The sequence below is a fragment of the Puma concolor genome, chromosome A2, assembly GCF_028749965.1.
Source record: "Puma concolor isolate L17-30 chromosome A2, mPumCon1.1.hap2, whole genome shotgun sequence".
NCBI lineage: Eukaryota > Metazoa > Chordata > Mammalia > Carnivora > Felidae > Puma > Puma concolor.
The window spans coordinates 98,213,780-98,229,114 of NC_141668.1; the positions used below are offsets into that span (position 1 = coordinate 98,213,780).

Here is a 15,335-nt window from a genome sequence, read left to right on the forward strand (position 1 = left end):
CTTGGCCTATCCTTTAAGGATATGCCACTTATAGCTACCTTGCCAACATTAATTGTTCTAGAAATGAAAAAAAATTCATCTATGGCAGTATTTAGCTGATCCCAGAAAAGACTAAATGTCCCTGAATTTTCAAAAAAGTCCCTGCATTAGAAAATTGCTTTCTGTTTCTGGAGCTCTGTTTTCTGTCAAAGCAGGAGCCTGATCACCATGCTTGCCGTGATCTCAGAAGCTGAAGTCTGAGTGACTTCTCTTGGTCTGCAAAAAAAACAGTGATGGAATTTCTTTACCAAGACAAAGGACTTGGCTGGTAAGAGTCCTTGCTGAGTACCGAGTGCCTGACCTTAAAAATGTTGCTTTAAAATTAAGATCTGTAAATCTGTACATATACACACATGTACACAAACACACATACACACCCAAATACATACCCACAAGTGTACACACATACAACGCATGTACACACGTAAGCACACACACGCAAGCACACACACGCACACACACAGGCACACCACATATATGTATATTAAATAGCATTTTGTTTGAGACTAACAAGCTCATCTTTTCTTTTTTTTTTTTAATTTTTTTTTAACGTTTATTTATTTCTGAGACAGAGAGAGACAGAGCATGAACGGGGGAGGGTCAGAGAGAGGGAGACACAGAATCTGAAACAGGCTCCAGGCTCTGAGCTGTCAGCACAGAGCCCGACGCGGGGCTCGAACTCACGGACTGCGAGATCATGACCTGAGGCGAAGTCGGCCGCTTAACTGACTGAGCCATCCAGGCGCCCTGCTCATCTTTTCTTTATAATCTGAACATTCTAGAGCACACTCAAGGAGAAAATTTATCTTAAATCACAAATATCCTTTTTTTTTGTTTTGTTTTCCACACCACAAGAGGAAAGATTTGGGACAGAACAGGTGGCAGTTTTGCACGACCCCCCCTCCCCCCCCCCCAGGGATATTTGGCAATGTCTGGAAAGACTTTGGGTTGTTACAATGGGGGAGGTTCCCTCCCGGAATCTAGTGGGCAGAGGTCAGCAATGCTGCTAACGGTTCCATGACAAGGTCAAGGATGGCCCTCACATCAAAGAATTCTCTGCATTATTGTGCCGAGGGTGAGAAGCCTTGGTTTTGGGTGACCACCAAAGAGAACTTTGAGAAGGACATCAGGACAACAGAACATATAATAGCATGAGGCTCTGAATCTCAACACTGCAGAGGCAAGAATAAGGAGGGATGTACAGTATAAGGAACAGACCTGGAGACCTCTCTCCAGTCCTTCTCTCTCAGGAGTGGATGAACCAGGGACCCTTCGGCATCTCTATGCAATTATTAATTTCAGGGTGACATACCAACCCCAACACGGCCTGAATACCAACCTGAACCATATTTTTTATGGGCAACATACATGAAACTTAGCAGCCGGTAAATGTCTTTACACTTTTCACTTCTATGATTATTTTTTAAGATTTTACTTTTAAGTAATCTCTACACTCAATGTGGGGCTCGAACTTACAACCCAAGATCAAGAGTCCCACGCTCCATTGACTGAGTCAGCCAGGTGCCCCACGCTTATCACTTTTAGAAAGAGAATCACTAATATTTCATGGAGTATAATTTTTAGCTAATTCCCTCAACAGTTTTAAGAGGTAAATACTATTATTATCCTTATTTCACAAGGAGGAAATGTGACGTGTCTTGGGTAGAGAGCAGGCTTTGAACCTGGGTCTGTCAGCTTTGAAATGTACATCGCACAGCAGTACAGTGGCAAGCCCAAGTATTCTTTCGGATCAGGTGCCATGTATTCTTACAAAGTCATCATCACCATCACCATCACGCCTCACAAGTCGACCCCCACGCTCTGCTTTGACCTGAACTATTTCCACCTGTTTCCCAGAGGTCTTTTCTGATATTCCTTATGTACTTCTCTCCCTCCTGTAAGTCCCCAGAATCGCAACTACACAATTCTGGCTTCATTACGTCCTGCCTTATATGCAATCACTATGCTTTTATGATTCTTTGTCTCCCCTTTGCAATGAGAATGACCAGTCCTGGAGGATTAGGTCTAAGTCCTGTGGACAGTGTGCCCACCATGAGGCTGGGGCAGGGAGGCGGCATGCCAGCTTCACCCAACACTCTTCTGGTGAGCGGTTGAGCAAATGCCTGATCTACTAATGTCAGCCTCTCTCTCTCCTGATAAACAACAGGACACACTGTACTGGGCAAGATCTGCTACAGGCAAGTATATTTCAACAAGGTACACAGCCCAGCCCAAAGTGACCGTCAATCCTTCTTGTATGAAGTGGGTCTACTCAGAATATTCCAGAGAATCTTACCTGAAGTATCATGCAGGACCAGCTCAGAGGAAAATCCTCTCCAAATGGCAGGAAGAGTTGCTTGGATTAAGAATTCCCATGAAGTATTTCATCAGGGTACTATGAAACATTTTTGGGGTACACCACGGCAGAACAAATTTAAGAAAGACATCTTACTTAAAACACTGGTTTCTTTTTTTAATTTTTTTTTCTCAGAGAGAGAGGACCAGGGTGGCGGGGGGGGGGGGGGGGGCAGGGGGAGAGGGAGAGGGACAGAGAGAGAATCCCAAGCAGGCTCCATGCTCAGCATGGAGCCCGACACAGGGCTCGATCCCATGACCCTGGGATGATGACCTGAGCCAAAATCAAGAGTCAGATGCCCAACGGAGCCACCCAGGTGCCGCTTCAAAATATTGATTTCTTGGGGCGCCTGGGTGGCGCAGTCGGTTAAGCGTCCGACTTCAGCCAGGTCACGATCTCGCGGTCCATGAGTTCGAGCCCCGCGTCGGGCTCTGGGCTGATGGCTCAGAGCCTGGAGCCTGTTTCCGATTCTGTGTCTCCCTCTCTCTCTGCCCCTCCCCCGTTCATGCTCTGTCTCTCTCTGTCCCAAAAATAAATAAACGTTGAAAAAAAAAATTAAAAAAAAAAAAATTGATTTCTTATTCTTTGTTCAAGAGGTAAGAACCCTTACTCAGTAAAAGAGAAATTTTAATTCCACAATTACTCAAGTAATTCATATACCACCTCCGAGAAGTGTTAAATGCAATTATTCTGGAGGGCACTTAATCTACAGGGTTGAAAAGATCCTGGGAAAAAGATGGCAAGGGACTGTGTTCTCCAAAACCCCACCTGGGGGCAGCCATCTGTAACAGACTGTACATCCCACCTCACCCCCACCTCCCTGACTGCAAGGGGGGTGCTCGCCAGGGCACCCAGGTGGGTTGCCAGGCAGTAAGTGGGCACCTGAGAGGAAGCCTGTTTGCTGTCCCTATCCTAAGGACTATCTAATGCAAATCTTTCACTCGCTTTTACTAAACTGAGGTCCAAGGAGGTTAAATGGCTGGGCCAAGTCCCATCTGTTAGAACTACACTGGGAAGAATGGTTCCTGGCCTCAGTCAAGTGCACGTTCAGCAACGAGGAATATAAAATAAGCCTTGGAGCAGACTCCCAGAAGCCACAGACCCAACAGCATGGCTCCCCTCCCCTCCCCTCCCCCACTCAACCCTGAAAAAACAAATACATAAAACAAAGAGAGGGGAGGCACTCTTTTCCACCTCTGTCTGTTTCTCATTAGGCCTACTGCATGTGATCTCTGCTTGGCCTTGGATGCTGGGGACTGCATTTATTTCCATGGCTGTTTCACGGTGTGATAAGTGAGAAAATAACGTTCTGAAGGGTCATGTGGTTCCAGGGAGGTCATCCCCAGGGTCAGGGCAGAGATGGGGCTGCCACTCAGAATGTCGCTGGCCCTGGGAGGCCTTCCCTGGTGGACCACACAGCCCTTCGTGCCCCCCACTCAGGCTAATCTCCTGAGTGTCTCTATGGGAACGATTTCTGCAGGTGCAGCCCAGTCAGTAACTTTAAAAAGAACGTGACCCTTGAGGCGCAATTGTCAGAGGATAGCTTTGAAGTTTGTGGTTCTTAGTCTGCATTTTACACGCAGTCTTTCCAAATAATTAGAGTAACTAAATTAACTAGCAACTCCATGTAGGGAAAAATGAGATCAAAATCTCCACTCATTCATTTTACGTTTTATGTGCACACAAGACTAATTTCTGCCTCGTATCTGAGACCGCGATCACATCTTACACTTTTCTCTTAGGTAAAGATACACAATGCAACTTTAGCAAAGGGATCAAAATTAGATGGAAAATATTTAAAATGCAAATTTAGGATCATGGTATTAATATGAAAATAATGTCTTCAACACATCCTCACTTCCCCGCATTTCTACGGATGCACCAATTCTTCACAGATTAGATGTGCCTTCTTTACATCTAAATCTCTAGGATATTAAAAAGAAAGCCCTTCATTTTCATGCTGCCTATGTACAGAATTTGTTTTCAAATGGCAGCAAAGGTGATTATAACTGTATTCTTCTGATAAAGGGAACTACAGCATGCTTTAGAGATCAAAATTTGCAGCATAGGAAAGCATTTAAAATCCAAGTAGGTGGTTAATCACTCTACAAAAAGGTGAATTTCTGACACCATGCTTAAAAGATACAAATGGAGCACAGGGACTTAAATGCCACCCAGTTGAGGCTGGGACTAATATAGACACAACTCACGTTCTCTGCCCTTGGGCCCCACTGGCAGGAGAAAACACCCTCCTCGTGGAATTGCCTGAGGCCCTCTCTGCGGACTCATTCTGCTAGGGATGGGTGGGGAATAAACAAAGGCTAGTATCCAAACTCTATAAAGAGCTCACCAAACTCCACACCCGAAAAACAAATAATCCAGTGAAGAAATGGGCAGAAGACGTGAATAGACACTTCTCCAAAGAAGACATCCAGATGGCCAACAGGCACATGAAAAGATGCTCAACATCACTCCTCATCAGGGAAATACAAATCAAAACCACACTCAGATATCACCTCACGCCCGTCAGAGTGGCTAAAATGAACAAATCAGGAGACTACAGATGCTGGCGAGGATGTGGAGAAACGGGAACCCTCTTGCACTGTCGGTGGGAATGCAAACTGGTGCAGCCGCTCTGGAAAACAGTGTGGAGGTTCCTCAAAAAATTAAAAATAGATCTACCCTATGACCCAGCAATAGCACTGCTAGGAATTTACCCAAGGGACACAGGAGTACTGAGGCAGAGGGGCATTTGTACCCCAGTGTTTATAGCAGCACTTTCAACTATAGCCAAATTATGGAAAGAGCCTAAATGTCCATCAACTGATGAATGGATAAAGAAATTGTGGTTTCTATACACAATGGAATACTACTTGGCAATGAGAAAGAATGAAATCTGGCCTTTTGTAGCAACGTGGATGGAACTGGAGAGTGTTATGCTAAGTGAAATAAGTCATACAGAGAAAGACAGACACCATATGTTTTCACTCTTATGTGGATCCTAAAAAACTTAACAGAAGACCATGGGGGAGGGGAAGGAAAAATAAAAGTTACAGAGGGAGGGAGCGAAACCATAAGAGACTCTTGAAAACTGAGAACAATCTGAGGGTTGATGGGGGGTGGGAGGGAGGGGAGGGTGGGTGATGGGTATTGAGGAGGGCACCTGTTGGGATGAGCACTGGGTGTGGTCTGGAAACCAATTTGACAACAAATTTCATATTTAAAAAAAATAAATAAAGCAAACTACTCTGTGAATGTGAAAAAAAAACTGTTAAAAAATAACGTGCCTATTTACAGACCTTAGGAAAGAACACTGTATGTGTTATTTCTAAGCCAGAAAGGGGGTTACTTCACTGAAACAGAATGTAAGGAAGGACAGTGCTAGAGCAAACAGGTGCCCATCGGGGATGGTGATTAAACTACTTTTATCCGGCTCCCAGGCTCCCAGCAGTGATGTTTGCAAGCACACACGGCCACTGAGCAGTGGCAACCCAAAGGAGGCGCACATCCTCCGCAAACACTGAGGGGACGTCCAATGTCATTCAGAAACAAAGTGTGCGGGTTTCGGAGAACCTGGGACTGACTGACAGGTGCTCACGCTGTATGCGTTTCAGATGCCTCAACCCTCTTAGAGCAGAAGATGGGTTCTACCTTCTAGGACAGAATTAACGCAAGAGGGAAGTGGGTCTCAGGAAGGTTTGGAAGCCTCACTCATCCATGCGAGAAGCCAGGCGAAAAGACAAAAGTGGGATTTTTTACATTCCAACAAAAATTACAACTTCACCTCAGCTCGGGTCATGATCTCATGGTTCATGGGTTTGAGCCCCACATTGGGCTCTGCACCCGCTTCGGGTTCTCTGTCTCCCTCTCCCTGCCCCTCCCCTACTCTCTCTTTCTCTCTCAAAAATAAACAAACTTAAAAAAAAAAATACAACAAAACCAGAAACACTTCAAGAACCAATATTCTACAACTGTCAGAGATACATTTAAAATTAAGATTCAGGGACACCTGGGTGGCTCAGTTGGTTAAGTCTGACTCTTGATTTCAGCCCAGGTTATGATCTCATAGTTCATGAGTTCGAGTCCCGCGCCAGGCTCTGCACTGACAGTGTGGAGCCTGCTTAGGATTCTGTCTCCCTCTCTCTCTGCCCCTCCCCCACTTGTTCTCTTCCCACCCCACCCCCGTTCTCTCAAAATAAATAAAAATAAGCTTTAAAAAAGTAAAAAAAAAAAAAATAAAGATTCATGTCTTTTGTAACATACAATACACAGCAGCAAAAAGAGAGTCTAATTAATTTGGAGTTGAAGGGAAAATGGGGACTTTTCGACTTATTTTGAGTCATTAGAATACGTGCTTTCAGATGTCGAGGGAAGAGAAAGCACTTGCATCTTGACAAATCAATAATAAATTCCGTCTTAATCAAAGGTGCTTTGAATTAATTTTTGTACCGTACCTCCTTCCTACACTCTCGTTCGTTCTATTTTAACTGACACCAAGGAAGGGACAAAGTATAACAAAAACGTGGTTCACAAAAGTACACATCTATCTTCTTAGCTTCTGGGCACAGAAATAAATTTATGACAAATTTAATACTAGCTTGAGAGTAACTAAGCCCAATTATAATTATCTGGCTGGGAAGAGAAATTAATTAAACATGCTGGTGATAAAGACCCCACAGCAAACCTAGAAGAAACACACCCATGGAGGAGGACAGGCGCTTGAAATAAAGGAGAGGAGAAGGGAAAGGCAATATTTAGCCCATCTGCTGGGACAGTAATGGGACGAGGTCATCTTTTCAAGAGAACACGGAGTGCATTACCCTGGAAATGAGACTACCTGGCGGGCAAAGCCAGCCGGGTCCCTAATTCTCCTCTTCAACTTTGTGATTTGCTAATGGGAAACACATGTCTCCCTTTTGCACCAAGTTCAAATGACTCTGGAATTCCAACCGTGCAGCTCAGCGACTGAACCAGAACAAGGGGAGAACTTGTCAGGATTTAAGAGCTTTCAGCAAAGCCCTTCAATCGCAGCCAGCACCCTATTCCACGGAAGGATATCAATTATAGATAGTGACTTGCTTTAGCAGGCAGTCGGGACTGTCAGACACTAGATAGACAGCCATGAAGAATCATGAATCTTTCTATTAACTGTAAGAGGGGGAAGAAGAATGGGTCATGGCTATAAATAAGGCAGAGCATCAGAATGGTTTAACACCTTGCCTCTTGGTTGTATGTAGCATGAAAATGCAACTAATTCCCAAAATGTCCTCTCTCCGAGGAAAGCTGTGGGAATGGAAACAGTTAATACTGCCCTCCGTCTTTAAGAAAGTGGGTTTCGCAACTGGCATTTTTTCCACCTGCCACCAAAATAATGAGGTGGACGTGAAGTAGCTTTTCCTTCAATCAACAAAAAAATAAAGTGTCCATGCTACAGCAGGCCATTGCTGGTGCTAACGAGACAGCCGTGAGTGGGAAGGTGCTCATGCATCCTGCAAAGTGAAATCAACTTAAACGCACGAATTTGGACTTTCCACACTTCAGATAACAAGTAAAAAGGTGGAAAATACGTGATATAAGCTGGTATTTTTATTTACGTCACCGCAAGTCATAACTTTAATCCACTTAATTTGCATAATTTATCTCAGACTAAAATTAACATCAAAAGTAATATATTGGATTTTCCCCTAATCCTGACATGAGTAACTCCTACCTGATTTGGAATAAAAAATTTCCACTGTACGTGGATTTGTTTATAATTTTTACGATACAACAGACAACACCGTGGTCATTCAAGGCGACAGTTTAAGCAGACATTCCTTCAAACTACTCAGATCTCTCTATGAAAACATCATCACTACCCAAAACCTTTCGCCCCTGAGATTAAGTACAAACACCTACAAGAGTCACAGTCTTGTAAAAGCTTTCACATGAAACAGACAGCAAAAAGGTGGAGTTATTACCAAAATTCCCCCAAAATGCGACCTCCAACCTGGTGCCTCATGAGGAGCACAATTCCTTTTAAATGTAGGCTCAGAGGAAGCTCCCATTCCATCCCCGCATTTGACAACAGCTGAACCATAATTACAGCCCCCCTTGGAAACTACAATGACCTATCCGCAGAGAAGGCACCAGGAGATGGGGACGTTGTCAAAAGCAAGCAGCCCAGACAGCATCTCGTTCGTGATGGTGGTTTGCATGCAAACAATTTCCCCCTCGTGGATGTCTGTCCACTCGTTGTATCACAAAGGGTATTCCTGACATCCTTCCTCTTCGGGAAAATTTGCCTACCCGAAAAGAAAAATTCCAAACTTTTTTTTCCCCCTTTAGCATTACAATGTCTGTGGTTCCCATTAAAAGTCAGCAAGCAGAAAGGGCCATTAAGTAAGGCTTGGCTTAGAAATAACACTTGCATCAAATTAAAGAGAGAGAGTCGAATTAGGTTCATGGAAAAATCTGGAAATACACCTTAATTAAAAACATTTGACTTTCTAGGTTCTTGCTGCACTGAGAAATCTCTAATTCTTCCTGCACAATTACAAGGGGACATGATTACAAAAGAAACGTTTGGGGGGGGAAACCCTGCTGATGTCATCATGTTAACTTCCCAAAACATCCTGTACATAATGGATCTCAAAACCTGGCAAACCTAAGACTATAATGTGATGGCAGCGTGCAGAATATATTACAGAGGATGAGCCAAGTTGCGGAAGACACACTGGGGGAGCTCACGAGGCCCATGAAAAACGTGGGCTGTGTCAGGGGATGTATAATTTTAGTGCTTAAATGGAGAAGGGCTCTCAAGAAGTATGGATCATCTACAATTAAAAGTTACTATAAAAGAAAAGAGACTGGGGGTAGTGTGTGTGATGTGTGCACGTGTGCTGGGTGGACAAAGAGTCCCCACGAAAGCTGTTCTGTCAGATCTTCTGTCACATTAAAAGCTGATGAAAAGGCCACACTCTGATGAAGCTGATGAAAAGACCATCCTTAATGCCTCGATGGGACCCCTGTGCTTCTGCACAGGAGTGTGAGCCTACAGCTTTTTATCCTCTATCATCGGAAGGCCCTTCCGTCTCAGTTGCTCCTGGTCCCTGCTAGGGAGGTTCCTCTGGTGTGAAAGAGAAGTCCCAAATAAGATGAAGCACTGGTAAAGGAAATATGCCCACTCAGGTATGTGGGAGTGGGGAGGGCACTGCATTATCGGAAACAATACTCGGGCGGGGTGGGGGGGGGGGTGGGCAGCAAAGACTCCTGAACCTGGAAGAATAAGACAGAGCGTGGATCTCAATGTGACCATGTTGCTGGTCTCAAAAGCACACGCCACAGGACACATTTTAAAATACACATCACTCTTTCCATGAGACTCTCCGCCCTGCAAGGCTTGGCCGGAAGTCAAGAAATGGTGCTAATGGCTTCTCCAAGCATCTACCTATCTCACACAGAGTACTAATTGCCTCATAAAATAGTGGGAGGCTCCTCAGATGGTGAGAGTTTGGAAGAAGAAGGCAGAACGGAAAAAAGGAATTCCCCACCTCTAAAATTTTTTCTGCTGTTGCCGGGTCTTAGAGAGGAGAATCAAACTTGGTTAAAAGGTTAATAATAATTCATGTCCAGCTTACTATTACTCAATAACCATCAAAGACGTTAACTCAAAATAGTGTTTTCTGGCTTACAGGATCAGAGTCATTACACTCTCTATTGAAGACTTTATTGAATTTTACACTAAGCTTTAGCTGACTGAACAGGTCAAGCACCGTGGCTCAGAGTTTTCTTTATTCTCAGAAAAGTCATAAAGCCCTCTCCAGTTTGCAACGCTGCTAGCTAAGAAACTTGACTCGGCGCAGGGTCAGGGACGCTGACCCCACCGACAAGGTCGCAGAGCTGTAAAGCCCAGTCCCCGCGGCCCCCCACTTACGTGCACCAGCTGCTCCTGGGTGTCGAACTCCCGCGTGCAACCTTCCCAGTGGCAGTTTGTTTCATAGATGACTTCAGGCTCCTGTTTGCTTTCGTCTTTGTCCCCTTCCTCCTTCACTAGGGTTGTCCCTTCCGGCTGTTCCTGGGGGGGCAGGGAGGAGAGAGGGAAAGGATTCAGACACAATGGAAAGAAGGCAAGAGAAAGGGAAAAAAAAAAAAAAGACCAAAAAAAAACAAAACAAAACCCAACCACGTGATTTCGGTTGGTCTGCCTCCTGACGCAATTTTTCAGTGAAAATAAAATACAGCCCGGGTCTATTAGCTGGATTTTGTGACTCGAAGAAGTCAAACATATGGAGTCATCTGTGTGCATGTTTTCTGATTTGTGGAATGTATCTTCAGAGATTGTTAATTTGGGATTAAAAACAATAGTCCAGGGGCGCCTGGGTGGCTCAGTTGGTTAAGTGTCCAACTTTGGCTCAGGTCATGATCTCATGGCTCATGGGTTTGAGCCCGGCGTCGGGCTCTGTGCGGACAGCTCAGAGCCTGGAGCCTGCTTTGGATTCTGTGTGTGTGTGTGTGTGTGTGTGTCTCTCTCTGTCCCTTCTGCTCATGCTCTCTTTCTCAAAAATAAACATTTAAAAAAAAAAAAAAAAACAGCAGTCTAAGCTATGATGATGATAAGAAGTGGAGGCCAAACCTTGCCCCTGAATACAAGAGGAAAAAGAAATTAAAATGTAATCCCCTAAGAGAAGCAATTAAACTAGTTCATGTTGTCTTTACTCAAAAGACTGGTCTCTTTTGGTCAGATTCTTTCCAGTGTATGAATTTGTTTATTCTCCTACTTTGGAATCAGGGACGTGGTTTGCTAGTAATTCTGATTCTGCTTTCCCTGCCATTGGAGGCTGTGACCGGCACTTTGTGGGTTTTATAGGGATCGTGTCTTCCTGGTTCAACTTCTGATCTCCAAAGATGTGGCTCGCTGCCCAAGAACCACAGCATCTAAAGGTTGGCGGCATGGTCTTTTCTCCTCTTCAAGGCAACTTCGCGGCAATGAAAATACAAACAATTTCCAGAATGCTGGGAGAGTATTAGGTGCATAGACTTGGGATCTAATTTGGGACAGGGTGACAAAAACCATAAACAGGCACTTCGGTGTAACCGCCAAAGTTGTTGGCCAGCAGAATTCCAGAGGAAAGGTGGATCTCAGAACCTACTACACCCATATATTCCATCCTCAAAATGCTCATGCAAAAGGAAATTTGGGTGGAGGTGGTCTGAGCTTGGGGCTGAAGCAGCCTTGGATGTAGAATCCAGATTCTGTGGACGTCCAGACTCCTGTCCAGCCCCTATTTCCAGGAATTAAAATTCATTGACCTCCTTCCTGTGTTGGGCACAGGGACCCTAGGAGATGGTATTATTATGCCTCTAGGCACAATAAACATATTTTACAACTGAAGCTCAGAGGATCTAAATGCCTAAAAGCAGAGACCAGATTAGAATTTCTAAACTTGTCCTTTCAGGACTTTGGAGAAAGGACCAGAATCTTATTGGCCTTCAGGTAGGTTAGCTGTGCCTTGATCCATGCCCTCCTGTTCTCCAAGCTCTCCTGGCAAGTGGAGAAGGCAAAATAAGAACAAAGAAGAACATGATGGGTGTAGGGAATATCACTAGCTCTGCCCAGCTCAGGCTTAGGGCCAGGAGTTCATTATTTCAGGCCTCAGACCAGGGCTAAGGACCAAAGCTATCAGCGGTCAGTAACAAATTAATCCAACCACTGACACCACACACTTCAGGTTATAGCCCACACAGCTTCTTGCATTTTCTTTGTGTTTGCTTCTGAGCGAGAAAAACAAACGGAGTCACTCCACAACTGGACTTTTGTCAAATGCATGGGTACGGCCAAGGTCAAGGCCAAGGCCACAGTGAATGAGGAAATGCTGTGAGAGACGCCAGCCCAAGGGGAGCAACGAGCTGGCCGGGGGAGCTGCGGTGCCTCACCTGCTGACCCCGTGGCCCTGGGCTGGGCAGGTCTTCGTCGGGTTTGATCTTGGACCGTTTGTTGTGCATCAGGTCACCGGTGCTACTCACCGCGGACTCACTCGTGGGCTTGTTCTGCTGGTCACATTTGCAGGGACAGAGACAAAAATTAGGTTTTCATCAATGAGCGGGACCATCGCTAAAACATGCAACTCTAGACAAGCAGACTTATTTGGCATTAGAACAATAACACTGATAATGCTCCCATCCCACAATCGCAGAGCTCAGAAAGTGTGTTTGAAGCGAGAAAATACATCCACGAGGCAGCTCCTTGTTTACACTCAGGACTAAAAACTCCCTCTGGCTTTTAAAAGCTAAGAGAATAGAGCAGGGGGCCTGGGCTTTAATGAGCTCCCACAGCGTGTTTAGAAGAACAAAGTGGTGAGTTGGGTAGGGAACCAAAAGAAACCATCTGCAAAGTTCTCTAATTCAGGGATGCAGATTCTTCTCGGGGCAGTATTAGTGAGGCGATAAGAGGACACAGAACAGAGGGCACAGCATGGTTCTATGCTGCCCGTGAAGTATCCCATGATTCTAGGCGCCAGGGGACAGTAACCGAATGAGAGCAAACCCTTCATGCAATGTAGTCTACTGGGCAGGGTTAGAGACAAAACCAGGTCAGAGGGAAGCCTCATCAGGCAGCCCGCTTTTCCACCAAAGATGAGATGACTCTGGTAGAAGAAGCTACTGTTTGGTGAGGAACACATACGGGGTGCATTCGTCAAACCTGAAGCCTGCGGCCCTGGGTTAGGAAGACAGGTTACAGTAAGGAAGCCATGACCATGCTCGGAGCTCACGAGGTGACGTGGCTCTCCTCTAGGATTACAAGATGGATCAGCTCATCGAGCTGTCTCTCTTACCTGTGAGGACTCGGAAGGGCCAGAGCTGACCTGGACGGGGTTCAGAACCGTAGGGATCCCAGGAATAGGCCTCTGAGTTGGAAAAGTTGGGGCAGGGTGGATGAGTGGAGGGCTGTGTCCAAAGGCCGAGCCTAAGCTCTGTTGTCGGCTTAAGATTTGCTGATGCATATGGAGAGACACAGGTGCAGAAGGGTAGGTGAAGCTCAAGGCAGGGCTGCGCGGGGGAAATAAAGAGAAGACCATCATTTACGCAGAACGCTGAGGTTACTGCAAGCGCGCTATGCGCGCATCTTTATGCCTGCTGTTACATCCCAAATTACATGAGGTCTGTCTGTTTAAATTAGAAGCTAAAAACAGTTATTGATGAACACCTTGGAAGCTTCCAAGAGAAACACGGGTACTGAGGCAGGACACGCGCGTGCGTGCACCCATACAGGCGCGTGCGTGCACACACACACACACACACACACACACACACACACACACACCTGAAAGAAGCTTCAGCAAAACGGAAACAAAAGGCGTCTGCTCAATAACGGCTATTTATTGCAATAACAAACTTCATATAAAAATGAGAATGGGTGACGACATGCTTTATAGTACTTTTATTGGCTCTCAGTGCTGTATGTTCCTTCGCATGGGGCAATTCCTTTAATCTCGGCTCACGCTGCGTGCTTTCATATGTCTCCAGATCTTATTACAAGAGGAAGGAAAATCAATTGGTTAAATGTGTTTTGAACACCATGCTTGTCATATCACTCATTTGTTTGTAAAGATGGAAAGCTTGGTTCATCCAGAATGCCACCTAAAGAATTTCCATCAGTGCCGTCTGGTTACAGAAGCTGATGGATTAACCTCTCCTGGCTGAAATCGGTGATCAATGGGCTTCGGTGGAGGAATATTCCAATGGGAGAGCACAGCCCCCTCTCCCAGCTAAATGGCATTAAATGTCTATGAAAGCCCATTATACATGCTAATGCCTGTCACCGCTTCATTATGCCACAGCGTCGCCCAAGCCACTACAGTAAATTCCGAGGAAGCCACACTATTACCTAAAGATTTCTCGACAAGTAGACAGTGCCAAACCATTCTTTGTGCCAGCACAGTTTAGGAATCAAGTCCTCTTAAAAGAATGAAGTGTTCTTGAGGAATTTTCCAATGGTTTTAAAAAAATGCATGAAAAACTCTAATTGCATTCATGAACATTTCTTTCTTAAAAATAATCGGTGAAAAAAAACATATATATGTATTTCCCCCATCCTGCTGCATAATACCCAGAAAGAATCAGGGTTTCTTGTAGTGTCAAAGGTAGAATTCATGCAAATTTCCAATCTGGTGGGTTAATTACTATTGCTGTTAAGCGCATTAACTGAGAATATAATAATTACAATAACAAAATGCAAACCATTTCAACAACTTTAAGTAATAATTCCGAAGATATACTCTGTTCATTAATGTGACTCCACATTTTGCCTATTTGACTACAATCCATGAAAGGCGGCTTCAATGGGATTACATTACTATTATTCCTACAGAGAACCTTGCATTACAATAGCTTGCCCATTTAAGACTGAATATCATTAAGAATACCCTATGAGAATTTCGCCAGGCTTGGAGGAACTCTCCTTTCATTCTGTATTGTAGTTCTTTAATAAAGGAAAGCAGAAACATGGTGAAAACAGTCATTGTTCACAGTAAGTTAGGGAGAAATCAGTAATAATATTCCGTTTCTGCGGTGCTACAGTTTCTGCGTGTGTTTCCGAAAGCAACCATGAATGATTACGGCAAGACTCAGCTAAGGTAGCCGTGTGGATGATTGATAGGGCATTAATCAAAAGATGCATATCTGCCTCAGAATTTGTCCACAAGCTTTCTTCTAATAGCTGATTTCATGTTCACTGAGCTCTATGCCCGTTTGTCCAATTTATTTTTCAGTGTACAAGCCATTCATCAAAAAACACAATGATTTAACACCCCCACCCTTCTCCTTTTGGTGAATGGGTATTACGGAGTATAACTACCTTATTCTGCTCATTAAAAAAGCAAAAACCAAAAGAGCCCACTACACACGTATTTACAGTGAGACACAGACTTTGCAGGAGCCTCCAGACATCTTGCCAGAGTTT

The 15,335-nt window shown here is 44.6% G+C and overlaps 1 protein-coding gene across 6 annotated transcripts in view; it reads right to left on the bottom strand.

Annotated features, from left to right (window-relative positions):
- The window catches only part of GLI3 (GLI family zinc finger 3), a 282,606-nt gene that overhangs the window by 60,967 nt on the left and 206,304 nt on the right, over positions 1-15,335 (bottom strand). For all 6 annotated transcript variants that reach the window (XM_086697022.1, XM_086697023.1, XM_086697026.1 and 3 more), the window contains 3 exons: positions 13,210-13,423; positions 12,311-12,424; positions 10,311-10,451 (listed from right to left, as the gene is read on the bottom strand). In XM_086697022.1, the coding sequence (XP_086553148.1) occupies positions 10,311-10,451; positions 12,311-12,424; positions 13,210-13,423 (469 nt within the window). The remainder of the gene's footprint in view (positions 1-10,310; positions 10,452-12,310; positions 12,425-13,209; positions 13,424-15,335) is intronic.